Source organism: Sebastes fasciatus, chromosome 24, assembly GCF_043250625.1.
Source record: "Sebastes fasciatus isolate fSebFas1 chromosome 24, fSebFas1.pri, whole genome shotgun sequence".
Classification (NCBI taxonomy): domain Eukaryota; kingdom Metazoa; phylum Chordata; class Actinopteri; order Perciformes; family Sebastidae; genus Sebastes; species Sebastes fasciatus.
Window position 1 is genome coordinate 10,605,430 of NC_133818.1, and position 23,697 is coordinate 10,629,126.

The 23,697-nt window shown below is 42.1% G+C and overlaps 1 protein-coding gene across 6 annotated transcripts; it reads left to right on the forward strand.

Annotated features, from left to right (window-relative positions):
* Nucleotides 1-23,435, forward strand: LOC141763035 (sodium- and chloride-dependent GABA transporter 2-like). Of its 6 annotated transcripts, none has more exons than XR_012592971.1 (16): nt 1-137; nt 10,940-11,184; nt 11,551-11,685; nt 13,416-13,556; nt 13,635-13,725; nt 13,925-14,057; nt 14,770-14,904; nt 15,032-15,135; nt 15,535-15,659; nt 17,794-17,906; nt 18,008-18,145; nt 18,269-18,371; nt 20,697-20,797; nt 20,931-21,101; nt 21,226-21,898; nt 21,955-23,435. XR_012592971.1 is itself a non-coding variant. In XM_074627274.1 (15 exons), the coding sequence occupies exons 1-15, from the start codon at nt 28-30 to the stop codon at nt 21,349-21,351; spliced, it is 1,971 nt and encodes a 656-aa protein (XP_074483375.1). In that variant the 5' UTR covers nt 1-27; the 3' UTR covers nt 21,352-23,435. The 6 variants fall into 6 exon arrangements, 3 of the variants coding, with proteins under 3 accessions (XP_074483375.1, XP_074483378.1, XP_074483377.1); XR_012592973.1 differs by lacking the exon at nt 1-137 and adding an exon at nt 8,512-8,656; XR_012592972.1 differs by lacking the exon at nt 1-137 and adding an exon at nt 10,678-10,831.
* Nucleotides 23,436-23,697: the final 262 nt, after the last annotated feature.

Below are 23,697 nucleotides of genomic sequence, written 5' to 3' on the forward strand. Positions count from 1 at the left end.
CAAAAAAACAAAAAACAGCACACCTACATGTTTGACGCTTATCTCCTCCTCCTTCCTGACTCGTGTGTATATTATTGCCGCTCCTGGACCGACTATGATCAAACACCTGAGCGGACTACAGAGTCAAGTTTCCACTGGTATGTGCAAGCTATTTATATACAGTATATATGTATGTGTGTATGCAGGTGTGTGTGTGTAAGTCTGTATTTAAGTAGAAACTTTTAATTTGTGATGGAAATGTAATAACACCTTATTTCCATGTTATTACAAGGAAATAACGAGTCATGATGAGTCAGACATATTTCAACTGCTTCAGACAGTTTTAGTAGTTAATACTTTGCCATATTTTATTAGCAAATTATGATGATATGTCTTGTATAAAAAATTTGAATTTGAAAAGTAACTAAAGCTCTCAAATAAATGTTGTGAAGTGAAAAGTACAATATTTTTCTCTGAAATGTAGTGGAGTTGAAGTATAAAGTAGCATAAAATATAAATAGATATATAAAAATTAGACTTAAAGTTGAAGTAGGCGAGATTGGAGCAAGTATGATTAAAAAAAGTTATTTTTATAAAACGGTTGCTATATCGTGACAGTGGTACATGAAACAGGTAACCTGAAAAAAATCGTGTGCCTCTGTGTCCTCCGGTGCTCCTAACGGCATCTGCAAGATTTCACAGAACGGAGGAAAACAAGCAGTAAGAGCTGATCTGCTGTCCAGATTATTAGATGTTAACACCTGGCTATGTTTATGTAGTCTGAATCTTTAACCACAAGCTGTAGACACTGGGTTAATGAATGCCAACATTAACCATGACGAGACATTCATTAATGATAGACACTCATGTACCCCATGAGTTCAAAGAGTGTAAACCGGTGTTTTGTTTTATAAGTCACGTTTGTCACGGTTTTTACTGACATTTGTGACGTGTGTTTTCCATACTTATGTTACGTTGCTTTCATATGTGTTTCACTTAGTTTATAAGAACAAAAAAGAATTCATCTACTTCTTCTTCTACTCTGTTTTTTGGCGGAGCGTAAAGCTTCGCCTATACCGCCAACTTCTGATGAAGCAGAGTCTAATTGCTCCAAACCAGTTGACGCAAACGCGCATTTCTTTTTTGGGACATTTCAAAAGGTCGCTTAAAATTCGCTTGACAATTGAATGGACGGCTTTTGTGCAGTTTTTCCAACAACATGGTTTCTACAGTACTATACACTAAGTTATACACCCCAAAGACCTGCTTCACCTCTCTGTGCTACTACAGCATGATGTCATTTGTGTTACAGCACGTGTGTTTTATTTGTGGTCCCTATTTAGCTGCATGGACTTTGTAACGCCTGCCAAAGTGGACCACAGATGTTTCCAACCCTTTCTTGTAATCCGACCACAGTGCTGAGGCAGCTACTTGGATTTGGCGAAATGCACTTTTCTGTCATCACCGTGTAGCGGGATTTTGGCCTGCGTTGAGCAATCTGCCCCTTCGATGGGTTGTTGGCAGGAGGATTTAACAGAATAACCGAAAACAGTAATATGGGCCCAGTTTCCCCCCCAACAGCGCTGAACAGCCGCCAAGACCCTCATAGTTCCACTGTATGTCAACGAGACAAGTAACCTGATGCTATGGTGCGTTTATGAACCATAGCTGTGTACAAATGAGCTAATACAGCTTGGTGTAGAGTTGTGTATCAGAGAATTTATTTTTTGCTGTGTCATCCTCCCATTATGGAAATAGTATTTGGTTACGTCATTGGAGACGTGTGTGTGTGTGTCAAAGATGCTATCAGTACTGAGTATGTGATGTTGGTATTCACTGGCAGCTAAGCGTGTGATTTTTATCATCCCTCATTATCTCTCTGATAGCACATCGAAATTGTTTTATCACTCCAACATAGTGTTCCACATCTGACCACTTTTCATGCTTCCATGTTTATCTGTAACCTGGCTGGCCAGAGAATCAAGGGGCCCCTGCAAAAAATCCCCTGTGGAGCCGTGTGGCCCTCAGAGCCCCTTGACCGAGGTGCTTAACCTCAATTATGTCTCCCGGCATTCAAGCGTATGAAACGGCCGGCTATGGAATGCAAAAACCTCGACAATGAGAGCTGCCAAGTCAGCAAAGAACGCGGTATGATATAATCAAATCAGGTTATAATGGATGCGATGGCCTGTAATGATATAATTACCTTGCAGGTACCGTGCAACGTTGTCATGTGCGCAGCAATGGAGATATGTGGGCTACTAGTCAATGAAAATCAATCAAATTATTATTTTTTGTGGTTTTAAAAGAGCAGCTACCGTCCAGTTCATTCATCAACTTTCCTTCAGAGTTTTTTTTTCCATGTCTTTAATTTTCTTTCGGTGGTGGTGGATGGGGGGCTTATTATTTGATGTTTTGAGATAATCCAGCGCTGCATTCTTCCGTGGGGCAACCTCAGCCCAGAGTGGGAAGGTCCGGGAGCCTCAACCACATTAGATGGTTTAATCACTGTACAGCTCGATTGCTGGCTGGAGGCTTGACTTCCACGCTCACTTTTGTCCTCCTTTAGCACCGCTTGAGTTCAGCTGTATCAAATATTATACTGGTGCTCTGTGCAACATCTTATATAATTGTTACTGCAGTGTCACGTTAAGCCAGCACACTGGCAAACCAAGATGTTAAACATTGTTTGTACTCTTGGATGCCAATGGAACTATTTGTATTCTAAAACTTTTCAACCTAAATTGATTTTGGCGAGGAAAAACTGTCATGGCCATTTTCAAAGGGGTCCCTTGACCTCTGACCTCAAGATATGTGAATGAAAATGGGTTCTATGGGTACCCACGAGTCTCCCCTTTACAGACATGCCCACTTTATGATAATCACATGCAGTTTTGTGCAAGTCATAGTGAAGTCAGCACACTGACACACTGACAGCTGTTGTTGCCTGTTGGGCTGCAGTTTGCTGAGTCATGATTTGAACATATTTTTTATGCTAATGCAGTACCTGTGAGGGTTTCTGGACAATATTTGTCATTGTTTTGTGTTGTTAATTGATTTCCAATAATAAATATATACCTATATTTGCATAAAGCAGCATATTTGCCCACTTCCATGGTGATAAGAGCATTAAATACTTGACAAATTTCCCTTTAAGTAACATTTTGAACCGATAACAAAAGTGCGATTAATTTGCTATTAATCACACTTAACTATGGACAATCAAGTCATTGATCTTAAAAGCTTTCAGAAAATGAATAGTAGCAAGACAGTCTGAAGCTGATTTTCTGATTTAATGAACTTATTGCATAGCAGAGTTTCTATTGGCCCAGAGCTCACGTGGGTGGCAGTAATGGACACTGCTTGTTTTGTTGGCACAAATTTATAGCAAATTATTTCACGGACCCCCTGACAGAGTGCCACAGACCCTTGGTGGTGCCTGGACCCCACTTTGAGTATAACTGAATTAAGGGATGATACTACATATAAAGTGATATGAGACCAAGATTCCCATGATCCTTTAGCCCCAAGCTTCAGGCTCAGTAAGCAACAAGAATCCAGGTTGGATTTAGCTTGCCTAAATTTCCCAGAGAGCCCGTTTCATCACATGAAAAGGCTGGACGGGCGAGGGAGAGGCAGGGTGTACTCACTTTTCTGTTAAATGATCGAACGAACGGGGTCTTAATGAATCCATCTCATTGAGGCGCTACACTGATAGTGAGAATCCACATTAACAGAGGTAAGCTCAGCATCAAGATAGGCTTAATGCGGAGTCTCAGATTCTCAAAATATCTTGGTGTGTCATTCTTTTTGCATGATTTAATCTAAAACTTGTCAAAACTTGTCTAACTATAATGCGTGATCATAACATCTTTTTTGCTAAGACACAAGTGGAGGCTCATTTCAAACTGATTAATTGGCCATCCCAGGAAGGAAGGTCTTCAAATCCAACTAGTCTGATCTGGAGTAAAGATGCCACATAGGGACTTTATGCGCCGTGCTTACAGGCAGTTGGTTTCTTGATTGTGATACCAAAATCTGGATCCATGGGGGGGGATTGAAAGTGCTGAATTCAGCATGCAGAGAGGAGCGGGATTGTCATACTGTTTTTATAAATCAAATTCTCGGTGTTTGTTTTGGTTTCGGATGTTGGCTCAAGCATGACGTGATGCTCTGTCCTGTAGGTTTTGCCCTCCTTTGCATGGGCGACGGGCTGGAGAATGTGTTAGCTAAAAATTAAAGGACTATATGCTCATTCGCTTTCTTGCCGTGAGTTAGATGAGAAGATCGATACCACCCAAGCAAAACTATGTAATCACTAGGCTTATATTAGGTGGTAGGTGACTTATCTGATTTGCACTATTTTCCTTGTAGTTGTTTGGCGTGCGTTTCCACAAACAAGTTTACTGTACACAATGAATAAAACCGTCATTCAGTATATAAGGGTATTGACTGGAGAAGGGCTTGCTGTTTGATAATGTGATAGTAGGGATTTGGATATTTCCATCGATGAATAAAGAAGGAATACAAAATAAGAATTATGACAAAACAAAAAAAACAGCATGTAGCATCTACTAAGATTTAGATAAATTACTTTAAATTTTCAGTGAAGCTCCACAAATCTCTGAAAGCAGCACCAACACACCATGGGACTACCCACTGCGGTTATAAGACTCATGTAGGGAATTGCCCCTCAAAACATTCCCATAAAATCTCCAGGAAAGATTATCAGCACCAAATATCTGGCCTACCACAACCCTCGGGGGAGCCCTGTACAGTGTGGACATAAGGCCAGAGGTTACATTTTAAAGACTCCTCTTTTACAAGGTGTGTTTTTCACATAGGTTGAAGAGGAAGGGGGTTAAGCCACAGGAATGTTTACCTATTTAGGACATGGGAAGTAGCGTATGGGAAGGAGGGAAGGAGTTGGAGGCCTGATGTTGACCACATCAGGACCTCCTCTTTCAAAGGGTTCAACTGAGGCAAGAAGACCACTTTAATTTCCTACAGTGTGTTTGACCTGAGGGTTGAGGCAGCAGATTAGTATGTCTGGTCTGAGTGCAGAAAAACAAATTATCCTCCAAATACTGAATTAAAATCACCTTTCTGGTCTGATAGTTGGCAGACTGTAATCAAAGAGATTGTGTTGTCAAACATTCGCACTGTTGAGGTGCTTTTGAGCAAGTCAGCTGCAGGGTACCTCTGACCTCCCTCAAGGGGGTAAAAAAGAAAACAAGTAACGCTCATTGAACCCCCAAACTTCATCTTCATTCTTCATTTTATCTCAATATCATGTTACAAAATAATACCAGTCGCTTGTAGCTTAAGGACTTAAGCACCCACAATTCCTTTAACATGACACACTTAAACTACACAAGGCATTTTCCTGCTTATCAACTCAGCCTTTTGCATAGTAACTGGATATATAGAGTTCATAGGAAGAACTCAGAGCAGATGTCATATAACAGGATAGACGCAGGCTTGAAGAGTTTCACAATGCCTACCACTGTATATCAGTGACCCAGTGCCCTTGCCCTGAATGCCAGACACCAATAAAAGCAGCCATAAAGCATGCATAAATTGTGTACGGCTATGCCTGGTCTGAGTTACACACCGTGGCACCACATTTACGGGGGGCTACAGGTTTGTCAGGGCAGAACAATGGCGACTGTTGAAGGGCCCTTGACGCGGGGATTTTATTTGACCCCTGGGAAGCAAAGCAGAGTCTGCATTTGGAGAGAGGACATGCAAACTGAGTGGAGTGCACATGTGTAGTTGAGGAATTTGCGCATTGTATATGATTGCAAGACTTTTTATCACTTCCTGACTCTTGACCTTTAACTTTTAGATTTTTGGGGATTTTTCTGTACTAATGAGGGAGAGTAAATTGTGACATAAATTCATATAGGCACTGAATTGCTGACTTAAGCTACATTGAAATGGTGTAATTTTAACAACTCAGTAAATCTTTTTTAACCTTTATGGATGTCAGTGTTACAAAGTATCATTGTGGATTTGTGCAGTTTATTACTTTTCACAGTCAGAATATACAATTTTTAATACAGGTCTAAATATTTAACAAGGAAATCTAATTTTTTTTATTTGTACACAAAAATGGTTCAAGAAAGTTAATTTAACAATACATAGGCTCTACATAAAGTGTGGTGCTAGTTGGCTGTATCAAGTGGTACAACTTGACTGTGTTTTTGGGAAGAATTGTGAGGTTGGTAGGGCTTTCAAAGTTAACGCAATAATAATGCGTTAGCGCAAATTCGTTTTAACACCACTAATTTCTTTAACACATTAACGCAGCTTGCCATTTTTAGGTTGTAGCGGGCTCAGTTTTAAAGCTGGAGTGACAATACTGGCATCCTATGAAAATATAAAAACCTAAGGAATCCCCTGGTACTAATCATGTCAAACTAGCTTGTCGGGAAGGAGGTCAAATAACACTACAAACTTGCGCTAAATTTTGGCGAGGAAAAACTGGCATTTACCTCTGACCCCAAGATCCCAGGGCTGTAGGTAATAGAGTTGTGCCAAAACGCTGCTATTTGCACTGGTGTGTACCTGTATGTATGTGTATGGGCGTGTTGGGAGAGTGTTTATTCTTTTGTGTAATCACTGGCTTTGCTAATGTGATGTGATTGAATGTTATCGAACCGTTGACCTTTGCTAATATAACCAGATAAGGGACATAGTCAAAAGCGAAGTTAATCTGTTCTCACTATCCTTGAATGAACTGCAAGTACCCTGGGGACACAACATCCTGATGTACTGAACATGCTGTATCAAGCTGACTCTGAGGATAGGGAGTATCTTTCCAGTAAAACCAGGTGGAGGCACGTAAGTAAAGTAATATGTCATCTGCATAAAGGCTGATCTTGAATTGGAGCTTCAGTGGTCGCATTTTATATTTCTGATGAATTGATGCAGCAGGTGATTAAATGAAAATGGCGAATAAACAGAGGGTAATTGGACATCTTTGTTGAGTTCCCCACTGTAGTGTGAAACATTAAGGTGTAGTGAAAGTAGGCAAAGCATCAGCAGTGGATGATGTTGGCTTTTAAATAGATTGAGATATAATACAACTGGGGGTTTTCCTAGCTGAAACACAGGTATTCATGTGTTCATACTGTATATACCCAAGTCAGAGTACAATGACCACTTCTGCATGTGATTTATACGCCTACTAATATAACCTAATATGTCTATTCAGTGGAATGTAATTTTCTGAATGGAATCCTTGGAGCAGAGTATTAGCTGGAGCCTAGACTTTTTACGGTGGCTATAAATGCTCAACTGAAAGAGCACAGCCAAGGACACAGCCCGTTAAATGTCCTGAGAGCTGCTTGGTTAAGACGCCGAGACCATTTACAGGACAGAGTCCACAGTAGGGAGCTGAAGGCTGGTGTTTTTCTCTAGTTTAAATCAAAGTACTATATGTAGGGATGTTAATAATTAACTGACATTAAGCATTTTATCCAATTAACACTATCGGTTAAAACGATTAAAAGAAATATTAATAATTAATTAAAAAGCTGACTTAAAGGAGAAAAGCAGGTCCACCTTAAGAGAGTCTGAGCCGACAACACACACGGTCTGTCGGAAACTCGCTGAAGTTACACCGCGCTGACAGAGCACATGTGTGTGACAATAGTGAGCACGAAGCTACCAGCAGAGCTACAGATGCTAACGTAGCACAAACACACACACGGTTTGTCGGCCAATCGCTATCGTTAATCCGGGCAGACAGAGAGTCGTTACGCCGGGCAGACACACAGCTGACAACCTGCTAAACTAAACTAAATGTGCGGTGGAGACTTTTATTGGGAGAGTAGCTGCATGTCCGAGACACTACATGAATCACCGTGGCTGCTAAGTTAACGCTCCCGGACGGGTGGACTGGGGACTCAGTTGTCTGTTTTGCTCATACACTGCAGCTGGTGCACCGCTGCATGCGAGGCAAAAATCTTGTCGGTTAATAATCGGTTAACGAGGGTCGATTATTGGTTAAGAATTTTTTTCTAAATTAATTAGCATCCCTAACTATATGCAAATTAAAAAATGTTAGTAAAATAACATTTAATTTTTTTTTATTGAAATAACATTTAAAAAATGTTATTAAAATAACATTAATTTTTTTTTATTAAAACAACATTTAAAAAATGTTATTAAAATAACATTTTTAAAAAATTATTAAAATAACATTTCCATTTTTTTTTTTAATAAAATAACATTTGATTTTTCTTTAATAAAATACATTTACATTTTTTTTAATAAAATAAAATAACATTTACATTTTTTTTTTTATTCAAATAACATTTAACATTTTTTATTAAAATAACATTTAAAAAAGACAGTTGGTTCCCAAACTGGGGTCGGGTCCCCTGAAGGTGGGTGGGGGGCGGCTTTAAAATATTTTTATCTACAAAAGGGGACCCCTGCAGAACATGTTGGGTAACCACAAAGCCAGTCATTTTGTAACCTGTTTTTGCTGGTAGGCACCCCCACCCCAGGATAAACCCATTCATAGTGCCCGTTATATAGATGTGGGTAGAGGTGCTGCTATCTGCGCACCTGCAGCTCCTCACAGAGCTGCCCTGTCCGGAACAAACCATTTGACCATCCGGACACGGGGGTGGTCGCGGTGTAGAGAACTGCAGGAAACGCGGAGGTAGGCACCGTGATATCGAATTTTTTGCAATTTATCCTTTCGTAGGACACACTAAAGGAGGATGAATGCGCAGTTTGACGGCTTTTACTTTAGTTATTAGGTATAGAGCATCGTGCTTCATCACGACTCTCCTGTTATTATGCGCACGGAGAGCGTCACGCTGTCGTGGAACTGTTACATGTGTATCCTATGCGACACAACGTTCTGGAATGGAATAACAGAACCTGGAATTGAGCCATTCATGTGTCGCTACAATGTTATTTATTTATTTTTCAATGGAGTGAAAGGTGGCTTGTAAAAGGCAGCTTGTGGTGGTTGTATTTGCATGTAGTCACATGGCACAGCACTGATCAGCATGGAGGAAAAACGAAAGTGGGATTGACGTTATGATTCCTTCACAACAATAAGTTCCCCTAAACATCATCTGCAAAACCTGTGCTACAGGAAGTGCAACAACCTGCTTCTATAATGCACATATGTATTGAATTGAAAGAATGCATAACATGCATAGACAAAGCACTAATCGTGTCTTTGTTTTGTTCTGAGTACACGGCAATACCACATGAAAGTGTGAAAAGATCATTATCAACTGATGGAAACATTTCTGAAATATGTGATATTACAGGAGACAAAAATACTCTTATCAATAAATTCTTTCTGAAGTAAAAACGGATGTAATTAGATGACAAGCTTTCAAACAATGGGCCTTTTTTCCACAGCAGACATTGTCACTAGCAAGTGTATAACATAATGCAGGAAATGCAATGGCCTAATGACAGAGGGAAAAGATGAGGCCGTTGGGAATAGCAACATTTTCCTCAGACATATTGTACAATAACAAAGAATTACAATATACAACTAAAATTACAATATATTCACTTATTTTTATTTGGAAAAGGCGTTATCTCAGTGTATACAAAACTTTACAGATAGTTATACTTTGACCGTTTTAATATACATGTACAGTTTATATGCATATGCACGGAAAGAGGCATGCGGATGCCACAGTACTTGTGAGTCGACTCAGTCTTCTGGAGAACTGTGGGTCCTCCAACCTCACTTTCTGAAGGACGTGGCCGTGTAAACCGTTCCACAAGTCCAGATTTAACACATCTACACATCGATATTCAGTTGCATACTCACGCGTATACAGCCTACATGCCCATGCATACTATATACATTAGAACCAAGGGAGCTTACATTACATTCGTAGTATTCTCAGCAAGAAGAGGAAAGGAAGAAAAGAGAAACAAATAAGTCAGTGGAGTCAACTTTTCCATTTTAAATATTTCAAGGATTATCCCATACCAATCATCCAATGTAGGTAGTACTGGATTCAGCCACCTTCTTGTGATAAACTTGCCGCCAAAAGGGCCTGCAGCAGCCTTATATCACTCCTTTGTCTCAAAAACAAAACGTGGCCCTGATAAAGAGTCTCCAGGTTCAGGGGTATTTGAGTCTTAAATACAGTGCTTAATGAGTTATGAATACCTTTCCAGTATAAACTCAGTTTGGGGCAGTCCCAGAAAATATGAAAAAGATTTGCCTCCATTGAGTCCCATTGTCTCCAACACGTCGAGCTTGTGTTCTTGTATTTTTCCTGGTGTGGGGTCTTAAAATATCTTATCATATTTTTCCAGCAGTGTTCTCTCCAGTCTGTGGAGTTAGTGGAGGACCATTGAAAACTGAAAAATTTCACCCCAAACCATCTTATATTCACTTGTTATGTACCGAAAAATGAACTTCCGTGGCCTCCGCAATTTCTGAGAACTTACGAGGTCGTGAATACAACAAGAGGGGGGCGTTCATGTGGACTCTTCTCTTGAACCCGGTAAACACGACCCCATTTGAAGGCACCATTACCACAGTAGGAAAAGCACAGGTGAAATTAATAACATTGACAATGGCTCAGTTGGTTCCAATATGAAGCGTCCGAGCAAGCAGTGAACCAGCATGCACATTACCAGGGCCTCCCCGATGTCAAAAATCGTGCTGTGAGAGGAATAGCCAGATGCATAAGCGGAATTAGTCAAACTTGGTCCTTGAGTGTGCTGCGGAGTGCAGATAAAAGACACACACCCATGCGATTCTGTCCTTGAGACACGCATAACAGATAAGTGAGGCGGCAAAAGCAACTGTCAGAAAGTCTCGTTATACAAGCCCGGCTGCAACGATGTGAGTGGGCTCATTTTTTGAATAGCGTTTAAAAAGTATTGCTAGACGGGTTATTTTTGTTCAATTGGTTTCTCCTAATTCCTTTTTGATTTTCTTTCTTTCTTTCAGGGGTGTGTTTGTGTCTCTGCCAGAACCGGTGATGGCCGACCAGCTGCCTCCACAGCAAGGAGACCCGCTGATGAACAAGTACTGCCATGGGAGCCTCCCCAACGGGAAAGAAGCCACCAAGGACGGCCTGTACGCCAGGGGACAGTGGGCGAGCAAGGCTGAGTTCCTCCTGGCCGTGGCGGGGCAGATCATCGGCCTCGGCAACGTCTGGAGGTTCCCTTACCTCTGCTACAAGAACGGAGGAGGTAAAGCATGCGGGATAGGGGAGGAGGTTTCAGCTTTAAAAAAAATTGTCATTCTGTAAATTCTGTCTTTGTCTCTCTCTCTCTTTCCCCCCTCTATCTTTTTCTCATCCTCTAAAACTAGGGATGACATTTGCATGGTGTTTGTTAGAGCTGGGGATATGTATTTTTTTTTTTTCATTACATTTTTATCAGGTCAGATTGGTGACTGGGATTCTAATTTGGGTTTAATATTAGGATTACTTAAGGATTAATTGGGGTCAATAATTGGTTGTGGGGTTCAGATTTCAATTGGGGTAAAAGTATTTTTAGGGTTGAATGTAATCAGAAAAGGTCCTCATAAGGATAGCACCTTCTGTGTGTGTCCAGGTGTGTTCTTTATACCTTACCTGTTGTTCCTGGTGCTGTGCGGCATCCCCCTGTTCCTCCTGGAGACCTCACTGGGGCAGTACACCAGCCTGGGAGGGGTCAGCGCCTGGAGGACTGTCTGCCCATTATTTGGAGGTATCTATCTAAAGACGTCATCAGTATAGATTGTCTGCAGGTTGTGCTGTTGTTGTGTTACATCGTGTTAGATGCAACCACTAACATCTGGCTTTTCACTTTCTCCGTCTACTATTTCCATTTTTTTTCCCCCGCTATTTTTCTCTGCACTGGTGCAAGCATTCCTCCGTCCACATCAAAATTAACAATCTGACCGCAATCAGAAGACTCGGCATGTCCTGCCAGCTGCATGCGCGTGCAGCTCGTGTATCAACACAAATCGAGAGTTCAGAGGGCAGCACGCTCCTTGCCTGCCAATAAAAACACACACTGGAGGTCGAATGTAATGTTCGTGGCATCCTGTTATCCAAACAGTTAAGCATTAACAATTCCACCGGTTGTGATCAGTGTGATGCTCTTAGAGAGAAATAAAACACCGTGTGAAGTATGCGTGATACTAAACCGGACCGCCCATACAGTGGAGGACTTTGATCCGTCAATCTACCCGGCTGAATTCGTTCATACGTGCAGCAGAATTGGTGTAATCGGGCGGTCGATATTTATGCTGCTCTGTTGTGTTTTTAAAAAAAAAAGGAAAGTTGTGCTTTCAAGGGGTCAGACATGGACGGATTTACCTGCTGGGGGGCAAAAGTAGGTGTACGGCCCCCTATTAACCCTCCCATTCCTCCCACTCTATGGAACGAGGACAGCTTTTCCTATACTGGATATGGTTAGCTCCATGCAGGACTGTGCTGCTTACCGACAGCCTATGTTAATTAGCTCTGGCTTTGCCGATTTCAACGCTGCAAGTGCCACAGTATGATGCATTCAGACTCTATTCAGCAAAAATGAGCATTGGGCGAAGGTAAAATTCGAACATTATCATGATGCGTTCAAATGTAATCTTGTAAAATGGGAGTTTTTGGCGAAGAAGGAGATGTTTTCACAGCAATATGAAATAGATAATAGAGAGAGAATTATGACCTGTTTAACCTAACAAAAACCAGTATGTAATAAAGGAGTGCTTGTTGAATTACACAGGATTTATTGTTTTACTTTCGTTTGTTACCGTGGTATTGAATTGGTATCGACTACTAAATTTCTGGTATCGCGACATCCCTAACTGTAATACTACTTTATCTAACTAAAAAGCACACACTGAACTAATAAAGTTCAGAAAACACCACAAAGTCCTTTTGATGCGCAGATGCAGCCAAGGCCCAGTAGCATGCCAGCTGGGAAACACATCGTAAACAGAATATGCGTGCCTTTTTTAACCCCGTTCAGTGATAAATATGCTCTGCCCTCTTGGTCCATGTGGCGCGCAGATGCGCACACATTTGCACACGCACACACGCTTCCCCGTGTTTCGTTGACAGCTTGTCGTGTGAAGACCAAGCGATGTCAACAATACTTCCTCGGGCACGTGTTTGCATACAGACCCACAAAAAAATGCTTCTGTGGGACTTCATCACTGCTGGTTTGCACATTTAATATGCCAGCATCAGATGTTTCATTAGAGGAAACCACAAACAGCCATTTGTCTCAGCAAACAGCCCACGCTTTCTAACCCTCTCAAGGCCTCATAAGACCATCATTCACTCTGAAGATATGCTAGATGTGGGCTGCAAGTCGAGTGTCTGAATAATCGGATAATAGAGTTTGTGTGCATGAATGCTTTGAAGCAAATCTGTAATCGTTCTGATGGGATCCGCTTGTGTAAATCATCACTATTTTCTATGTCTGTGCAGGTCTGGGCTATGCCAGCCAGGTGATGATCCTCCACGGCTGTGTGTACTACATCGTAATCCTGGCCTGGGCGCTCTTCTACCTGGCCCACAGCTTCCAGGCGGAGCTGCCCTGGTCGCACTGCAATAACACGTGGAACACTGGTCAGTAAGGACAGGAAATTAAGAAGTCATTGCACTTTGAGCAACGCTGTGTAAAACCTTGCGTGTGTTCTCCTGCAGACGCGTGCGTCCTGTTCAACAGCCACAACCAGACAGCCAATGGGAGCAGCCTGCCTGAGAACGCCACCTCCCCCGTCATGGAGTTTTGGGAGTGAGTGTAGCTTCCTTGGTTTCTCACTTTTTGCACTGGATTTCACATTGTAGACATGAGCATTGACTATTTGTGTAACAATTTAGCCACAAATTCACAGACTGACCAGACATGGTTCAGTCATATACTCAGTTGTGACTGTTTTTGTGGTATTGATCGTGCATTAACAGCTGTGTGTGTGTGTGTGTTTGTGTGTTAGGCGGGAAGTGCTCCGTCTCTCCAGCAATTTAGACGAGCTGGGTCCAATCAGCTGGAAGCTGGCTCTGTGTCTCGCCATCGTTTGGCTCGTCTGTTACTTCTGCGTCTGGAAGGGAGTCAAGTCCACCGGAAAGGTGAGTAGAAAACACAACGTGGGATGACAACTGCAGGTGCACGATGGTTCTAAAAACAACGGGAAGTTAGTTATTGTAGTTCGTCAGGCTTATCAACACAGTCATACTTTTAGATCCAGTGTGACTGAGGATGTCATTATCTCTGCTGTATGAACCATTTCACAGTTGTAAACATTCCAAATGTGCCCCAGTTTACTTCCTGTTGCTAATTTAAACAAATGTAACATTCTTTGAACATCCTCCAAAGCATCCAGGGAACAAACTCGGAGCACGATTACTTACCAAATAGACAGGGATTGTTTTTGAGGGGGTGCATTTCTCTTAATTTGATCTAAGGGGGGTCCAACAGAAGACTTTTAAAACTCCTGCTCTAGATTAATCCTCTTTTTATTTGAGTGCAGAGAGCACAGGGTCAGAAAAACAGCAGTGTTCATGAAGCTGGTATTCTTGCTCGAGGGCTCTCCAGCACAGCTGCGTGACTGAGCGGCGGCAAAGTTAGATCATAAATGTACTTTAATACAGTTGGCAAACGAAATAAGGGACCGGCCACTGCAGTCACTTTGTAGGATTTGTTTGTTGTGTCGCTGCCACCATCCGTCAACAGGTTCTAACACTCCCAATTTTCCAGGGTTCCCTCTTTTAGCATTAACAGCTCTGCCAGATGTGTCCCTCTCTCTGTGCCGTCCTGACCACATCCCTGTGTACATTCTAGGTGGTGTACCTGACAGCCACCTTCCCATATGTCATGCTGTTTGTGCTGCTGGTGCGCGGTGCCACCCTGCCTGGAGCGACCAAGGGCATCATCTACTACCTCAAGCCGAACCACACCCGCCTGGCAGACCCACAGGTACAAACACACTTTAATGAGAGACACATTAATGCCCCATTTTGGGATTATATAGAAAGTCAGTTAGAATTGAAACAGTTAGTCTGTTTTTAAAGGGTGAATAAAACGTCTCCCTCTCTTTCTATAGGTATGGATGGATGCAGGTACCCAGATATTTTTCTCATATGGAATCTGTTTGGGAAGCCTCACGGCCCTCGGCAGCTACAACAAATACAACAACGACTGCTATAAGTGAGGCCCTTTTGTCACACACACACAGACACACAACAGCAAGTCTCCTTCCACCCCGCTCCATATTCACTGAAATGTAAGATGTAAGCTCCCGCTGTTCAGATGGCTTCCAGAAGGAATGGCAGGAATGGACAGAGAAAACACACTGATACAGCCACACCTTAAAGAAAAGCCCGCGCTGCCATGTTTCCCACACTCCAGGACTCCCACACACACACACAGAGAAAGAGCCAAGCACTTAACTCTCGGCTGGTATTTACAGTAACGAGCCAGAGCTCCACAATACAAGGCCAAACACCAAGATCAAGACCTCATGGGATTCTGCTACGGGCACTGTATTTTTTTTCAGTTGTGTCTCGCTATAATGCTAAATTAACTTTTCTGTCTATGGCCCTCCAGGGACTCTTTCCTTCTGTGCCTGCTGAACAGCGCCACCAGTTTCCTGGCGGGTTTTGCGATCTTCTCGGTGCTGGGCTTCATGGCTGAAGAGCAGGGCGTGGACATATCCGCCGTGGCCCAGTCAGGTGAAACAGGGTGGAAACAGTGGGGAGAATCTTGTTTAAGAAAGGGAAATAAATGAATTTCACTTTACCTCTTTCTGACATAAAACCTAAAAGATAAATCTGACGATATTCTATATGTTTCTTATCGGCAACAAATCCCATTAAAAGACCAAAAACTGACATTGATCCTACTAACAGGTATCGTATGGGTAGCCAAAACATTGAAATATGTAATTCCTCTGTGCTAGGGGTGACGCGATACACTGGTTTTGGCAATAACTGTGATTTTTAAAAATGAAATATTGATATTAATCTACAAATACACATGTGATATCATTGTGTAAATAATCCAGTGCCTCTTAAATCATTTTATATATAAAGTGAATGTTACAGACTCTCTCTCTGCTGCCAAAAAAGAGACAAAATGCACAATAAACAAAGTAAAAAATGTATTTGACTGATAGTATTATAATTATTTTCAAAATGTTCTATAGATATCGTGATAGTATCGTTATGGTGAATTCTTATGCCCACGATAATCGTGTAGTGAAAATCTGATATCGTGACGGCCTTACTCTGTCTGTGCCAGAGAGCTCCATTGTTGTCCAAAAACTATTAATCTGTATTAATCCGCTGCTGAAAATAGTCCTTAACAAATGCACTATTTACTCCTGTTTGAGTCATGTTTGCTAAAAACTACAGTGCCAAGCTGCTTTGGGAAAATTACTGAGCTGTTTGAAAAAGTTCTATTAGTTGTTTTAGAGCAAGGTGCTCTGAGCAAATGGGGGTTTGGTGCCTTGCTCAAGGGCACCTTGGCAGTGCCCAAGAGGCAAACTGGCATCTCTACAGCTACCAATTCACACTCAGTAACCATGCGAGGACTTGAACCGGCAACCCTCCTGTTCCCAAGCCAAGTCCCTACGGACTGAGCTACTGCTGCCCCAAAGTGGCATACTGTGGCAAAGTCCTACTACCATAGTAGATATTACTCTTCCTGAGGTCCGTACAAAAACACATCACAATGTAAAAACAAATATGTAATTAAAATCCACACCAAAAAGGGAACAAAAGAAAAGCAAACTTCAACCATAACAAAACAAAAACAATATATCAACAACAATAAAACTGATAATGACACTAATAATAACAAATAACAACAAGGCAAAAGTTAACAAAAAACAAAAGAAAAACAAACTTCAAACAAAACAATAAATCAACAACAATACAACTGCTAATGATAATAACAACAACAACAAATAACAAATCAAACATTTTGCAAAAACAAAAGAATAACAAACTTAAAACGAAACAAAAAAACAACAATAAATCAACAACAATAAAACTGCTGATGACAATCATAACAACAAAAAAAGAAACAAGCAAATTACAACAAAAAACACTAAAATCAACAATTAATTTTGTTCTTTTTATGAGATTTGTTGAAAATAAGAAAATATAGAATAACACCAGCCTTACCTATAAATCTGATCTTTTTTGTTATTTTACTGTCATGAAGTGAGTTACAGAGGATGACCCAAACGCAGAGTACAAGCAGGACAGGAAGATCTTTTAAACAAAAGCGAGCTTTAATTAAGCTGATAAAATCCAGAAAACCCCAAAAACAAGGAGGGGAACAAAGTACAAAGAAAACATACCAAAAAAACAAACAGAGAAACAAAACAAAACTACTAACCAGAGAATACAAGAACACGGGCAGGAGGAACACTAAGACCAGAGCTGGAGGAAACAATGAACACGGAGGACAAGGTAGACGGGACTGGGGAGACAAGACGAACCGACCAGGACAGAGGGGAACACACAGGCTTAAATACAGGACATGATACACACAGGTGAAACAAATCAGGGCGGGGCAGACAATCAACAAAAGGCGGGAAAACAAACAAAGGAGGGAAGTAAAACCAGACAAGACACAGGAGGAGTGAACTACCAAAATAAAACAGGAAACACCGGAAATATATACAAATAAACCAAATCCAAAATCACAAAAGTAAATAATAAGAGCTGGCACAGCCAGAACATGACATTTACAACCTTATTTAGCTGAAAATAAAGGTTTTTCTTAGCATATATTTGGGTTATATCTTGCTTATATCATACATTTTATGTAAGAACATGTATGTGTTCATCCTCTCAGGGCCTGGCCTCGCCTTCATCGCCTACCCGAGAGCTGTGGCCATGATGCCCATACCCCAGCTCTGGGCCGTCTGCTTCTTCCTCATGATCATCATGCTGGGGCTGGACACACAGGTAGAGACGCTGATTGATGACTTGGCGATGGCGTTGATGTATTACGTGAACTGTGAAGGTGACAGCACTCACGCTGAGCCCGTCTCCCCTCTGACACCCAGTTTGTGAGCCTGGAGGCCCTGATGACGTCGGTGACTGACCTGTACCCTCATCTGATTCGACGGGGCCACCGCAGAGAGCTGCTGCTGCTGTTCGTCTGCGTCGTCTGCTTCCTCATAGGACTGGTCATGGTCACGCCGGTGAGTCGGGACGGATGGATGTTTTGTGTGAGAGGTACTCCTCTACCCGGTTTGTTTTTTAATGATATGGAATAATGGGGTTTTCTCTCTTTTGTGTGCATGTTTGTGTCTTCCTGGATACAGGGTGGTCTCTACGTGTTCCAGGTCTATGACCACTTCTCCTGCAGCGGAGCCAGCCTGCTACTCCTCTCCATCTTCCAGTCCGTGGCCATCGGCTGGGTCTACGGTACAGCTCCTCTCCTCTTCCCCTTCCTTTCCTTTCCTCCTTGCCAATCCTCCTTTCCTTTTCCATTTCATTTCCTTTGATTTCCTTTCCTCCTCTCCTCTCATTCTTTTCTTTATTTTCCTTTCCTTCTCTCCTCTTCTCCTATACTCTCCTTTCATTTCATTTAATTTCCTCCTCTCCTCTTCTCTCCTCTTCTCTCTTCTCCTCTACTCCGTTTATTTCATTACTTTTCATTTCCTCCTCTCCTCTCCACCTTCTCTTCATTTCCTTTCTTCCTCTCCTTTCCTTACCCCTAACCCGTTTCTTTCCTCTCCTCTTTCCTTATCCTCTCCTTACCTTTCCTTTATTTTCCTTTCCTTCTCTCCTTTCCTATACTCTCCTTTCATACCCTTCATTTGCTTTCCTCCTCTCCTCTCTACCTTGTCTTCATTTCTTGTCTTTCTCTCCATTCCTTTTTCTTTTTCCTCCTCTCATTCTTTGCTTTTATCCTTTTCTTTCATTTTCTATCCTCTCCCACCCTTTCATTACCGTTCCTTCTCTCCTCTCCTATACTCCCCTTTCACTTCCATTCTTTTCATTTCTTTTCCTTTCTTTCTCTCCTCTCTTATAATCTCCTTTCCTCCTCTTTTTCTCTCCTCTCCTTCCCTTTCTTTATCTCCTCTCCTCCTCCTCCTCTACAGCCTCACATGTTCTTTTTCATCTTTTCTTCTTTCTAAATCTTTTGCTCCTTTTAATCGAAGTATAAAATACCCTGCCATGTCTGAATTTAATTAAACTCTGTCGGAGCTCATTAGTGTGACAATAGACTAAATAAATCTTAGTTTGATTGCTGTCAGTACACAGAACAGTGCCAAGAATTAAACACTTTTTTTATCACTCCACTAATGAAAGTAGTTCCTAGAAAATCTGATTAACACACACTGCCTCCCCTCCTCGTGTATTCCAGTTCGAGTCAGTAGACGGTATATTAACATGGCAGCAGCTACCCACTGTTGTAAGGAGACTGGCTCCTGGCCAGGCCCCTGTCCGTCTCCTCCGGGCCCTAAATCAGCCCCCGGGCCCCGCCGCCGCTCAGTCTCAGTCTGGCGGCCCCAGGGAGCGCCCACTCCCCAGCCAGACCCGGGGCTCTAGAGCATTTACAGAACCATTGTTTGTTTAAGAGTTCGATGGCAGGAATGTGCCACGTACTGTAACATCCATCAGGACAATTAACCTGTGTATGTGGGGAAGAATTAAGACCCAGAAAAAGCTGTGACATGCTGTGCCATCGCAGGTGAGTGTGTGTGTGTGAGGATGAATATGAATAAGAAGTTTTTATGGCTCTCCCAGCAGGAGGTGAGTGCAGCAGCACAGTAGAGGAGAGAGGTTTGTTTTAGTGTACCGGGTAACACAGCGGTCAGGACTGCAGCGCACCTTCCCCCCTTTTATGACTGTGGGATTTTAAGGACTCTAACATACACTAACACTCTTCTGCTGCTGGCTACGGCTTGCTCCACAAGTCCTGTTGTTTTAGGAAAGGGACGCCGTCCTGTTCTCCCTGGGTTGGATGGATCTTGTAATGTTTCTGTTTCACTGTCAACATGGCACAAGTCTGAACTGAATGTCGTCAGATTAACGTACTGCTACTTCAGTTAGTCAGTACTGAGTGTTGCTGCCTATGGCATTACTGTTTAATAGATGTTAAGGAAACATTCTTTCTTACAACCTGAGTCTTATTTTTCGTAGTTTTGACCATCATTCTTATAGGTTATAACATTTTATTTGCTAACTAAATAGCTGAGATGTAGCGGCATAGCATCATCACTACAATAGATTCCAGTAGGACAAGCAGTCAGACGATCAGGCTATAATTAAATCCTGATTTTTATAGTTTTATGAACCAATGTGAACGTTAAAATTATCACACAAATGATCTTCAGTAAATGTCTATTATCTTTTAGAGCTACTTCCTGTCATACTTGCCAACCCTCCCGACTTTTCCAAGGAGTTTTTCAATCGCCCTTTACCGGTTTCCTCTCCCCGTAATTCTTCCAATTTATGACAAATTTTCTTTTTGTTATCACAACCTCTTCTCTGGCACAGTACAGCATGTATAAGCCCTACTGTTTCCACCCAATAATGCAACAATACAGCTACATCAAATGTTGGTACACAGGAGAAATAATGAAATGTCTGGTTAAAATACTTTCCTCTATAGTGGTGGATACTGGCAAAAAAAAATTAAGTATTCCAACTAAAGTTGGCCACCGCCACCAAAAACAACAAGCCATTCATAACCCAAACCATGTTTTTGAACCAAACCACTGTTCCTTGTTTTGGCCACAGGAGCCGAGCGTTTCAGCGGCAACATCCGGGACATGACCGGCTACAGCCCCCTGCCGTACTTCAGGGTGTGCTGGAAATACTTGACGCCGGCTGTGTGCACTGTGAGTGACCCCGTCCCTTTTGACCTGTGAAATAGTATACGCATAACCGCATGTTTGGGATACAAATTCCTCTTCGTGCCTGTCAATCAGTCTACATGTGTTCTACCAGTCGATAACTTTATGCTACCTTTAGGCTACCTTTGTGTTCTCCCTGGTGAGCTGGTCTCCGTTGAACCTGGGGAAAGGGCTGGTCGCTCCGGTCTGGGCCACCACGCTGGGATGGCTCCTCACTTTCTCCTCCGTCTCCCTGCTTCCCATCTGGGCCATCTACGCCCTGGCCACCACCCCGGGAACCCTGCCACAGGTTATTATTAACCACCATGTGCTGTTGATGAAGTATTAGATGTAATGGACACAGAGTAAAAGACTTCAGAGGGTGTGTTGTGATGTTAAACCAATCAACTGTGAATCTTTGACCCCCCCCACAGCGCTTCCAACGTCTGTGCAGCCCAGCCAACGACTCCCCACCGGCGCTCCCCTACAGCTCTGCACTGCCCCTCACCGATAAGCCCAAGGAGCCGATCAAAGACCTCATCCAGGATCGTAAGACCTGATCCCGGTCAGCCAATCAGGTGTGGGTCGAGGTTAGAGTTAAACGCTGCTGGGTGCCAATCGAGGGGCTGGATCCTCATTTCTAGCCGTAATATGTTTTAATCCTTCAAAAATGGCTTAGTTTGCCTGCATTTGGAGGACACATATCCTTGATAGCCACTGTAGGGATGTTACAATACCAGAAATTTAGTGGTCGATACCAATACTGGTGAAATTCCACAATTCTCGGTACCAATTCGATACCATGGTAAAAAACTAAGCTTTTATATTGTTTTACTTTATTACTGTTTGCATTCTAGTTATTTTTATGAAGTTAAACGGGTCATAATTCCCTCTCTATTATCTATTTTATATTGCCGTGAAAACATCTCCTTCAAACAACTGGATTTATTCAAGTTTCTTGCCAAAAACTCCATTTTACAAGATTACATTTGAACACATCCTGATAACGTTACATTTATACACAACATTTTTAATGAATAGAGGCTGAACGCATCATAATGTCAATCAACGGCACCTCCCGTGTTGAAATCGGCAGGACGAGAGCTAGTTAACGTTGGCTGTTAGCAGCCGGTAAGCAGCATGGTCCTGCACGGAGCTAACAGCTAACGTTGACTAGCTGGAGCATTCAGGTATTCCTGTGATCACGTAATCGTGTTGTATTTACCAGATATTTACATTCAGATGGTGATCTTGATCTAGACCAATGAAACAGCATTAATCACACAAAACACTTGAGGAGGAGCATGAAGGTGACTCATTCAGAGGATCCAACCCTGAATTGGGACACAGCTTACTTTTCCTTTTTAAGACCTGCCCCCCCCACTTTTGGGTTATTCTAAAACAGCACACACTCCTCAATCTGCTTAAAATCTATAGCTGTTCTTTTTAATGTACCAGTTGTAATGTGGACCATTTAAACACAGCCGCTATAGAGGAGGCGGCTAAATAACAATGTCCTCCCAGCATTACTGGGTAAGTTAGCCTACCACTTCACTCTCTATGAGAGGTCACTGCACGCTTAGCTTTGACTCTCCACTGAATGTACGCTGCTCTGTTTGGGTGCTGGTATCCTCTGATGACTCTGTGAGTCAGACATGGGTTTTTGTGGGTTTTGTTATTTTGTCTGGACTTTTTTTGTATGTGAACGCCACATCGTGGCATTGGAATGGTGAATGGTTCATATCATGCCTTACAGCCTGACCAAGGCACACAACTTTTTACTGCCAGTATACGGAGCGCTTAACTTGATGCCATGGTTACACGTTATCATTGACGAAGCTGTTTTCATCCATTATCCTCATCTATCTCTAAAGGGACTCTATGTAAGAATCAGAAATTGTGACACCTGTGGCCGTTACGACAATCAGCGTCCTGCACTACGTAGACGCGAGCGAGCACCGGGCAAAACAGTAACATTAAAAGCAGTCTGCAGGCTGATAGAGGAAACCCAGAAAGTCGCGGAAGGTCTCATTTTTTAGATCAGGCTACAACCTGTTTACACATTGGCAATAAAAAAATGATTTATACGTGTAAAAACGAACATACAGTCCCTTTTAAAGGAGAGTACTTTTGTTGTTGTTCACTTGAGTCTCAAGTGCAGTTTCTTCAAAATAAAAGGCGTTTTTAGAACGTGTTTGCACTGTACCAAAAATAATTTATCATGCTGGGAAACATAAAATAACGCATCCTGACAGTATGTTTAACTGTAACATGTGACTTTGTAATATGCAGTATAACTTGGACATTGACGTGGGCATTGAATATCTTTCATACATCTTTTACAGTTACTACAGGCTTTTTAATTTTAGGTTGTGAAACCACCATTAGCTTTACTGTATAGGACAGAATGTACTCTTCACTGGAAAGCCTTTTTGAATGTCTAAAACATGAAGGATGAGCAATATTTCTTGCATACTTGCACTGCCGCTCAGACCTCGATCAGGTCTTGGATTGAAGAATGCTCCTCTGAGATTCATTTAAAACCCATCCTCTCATCTCTGTTTACAGGCGCACACGTGTGCCTCTTTGTTTTAGTTTGTTTTGTATTTTCTTTTTTAAACGAATATATATATTGTGGATAAAAGAGTTTACTGTGTTTATTTCTTGAAGCTGTGTTTGTGTGTGTGTGTGTGTGTGTGTGCAGGTGTTTGTGTTCCCCAGAACAGAGTCTACCTGCGATGGAGGCTAGCTGTCACCCAGGGGGGACGTTGCCGTCTCCCTCGGCGCCATGGTAACAGATGCTAAGAAGAACACACCTGGTTTCTACAAAGGGAGAGGAAAAAAGGAGAGTACACACACACACCATCGGCCGTTCAACCATCACAAGAACAAGCGCTGTGATTGCC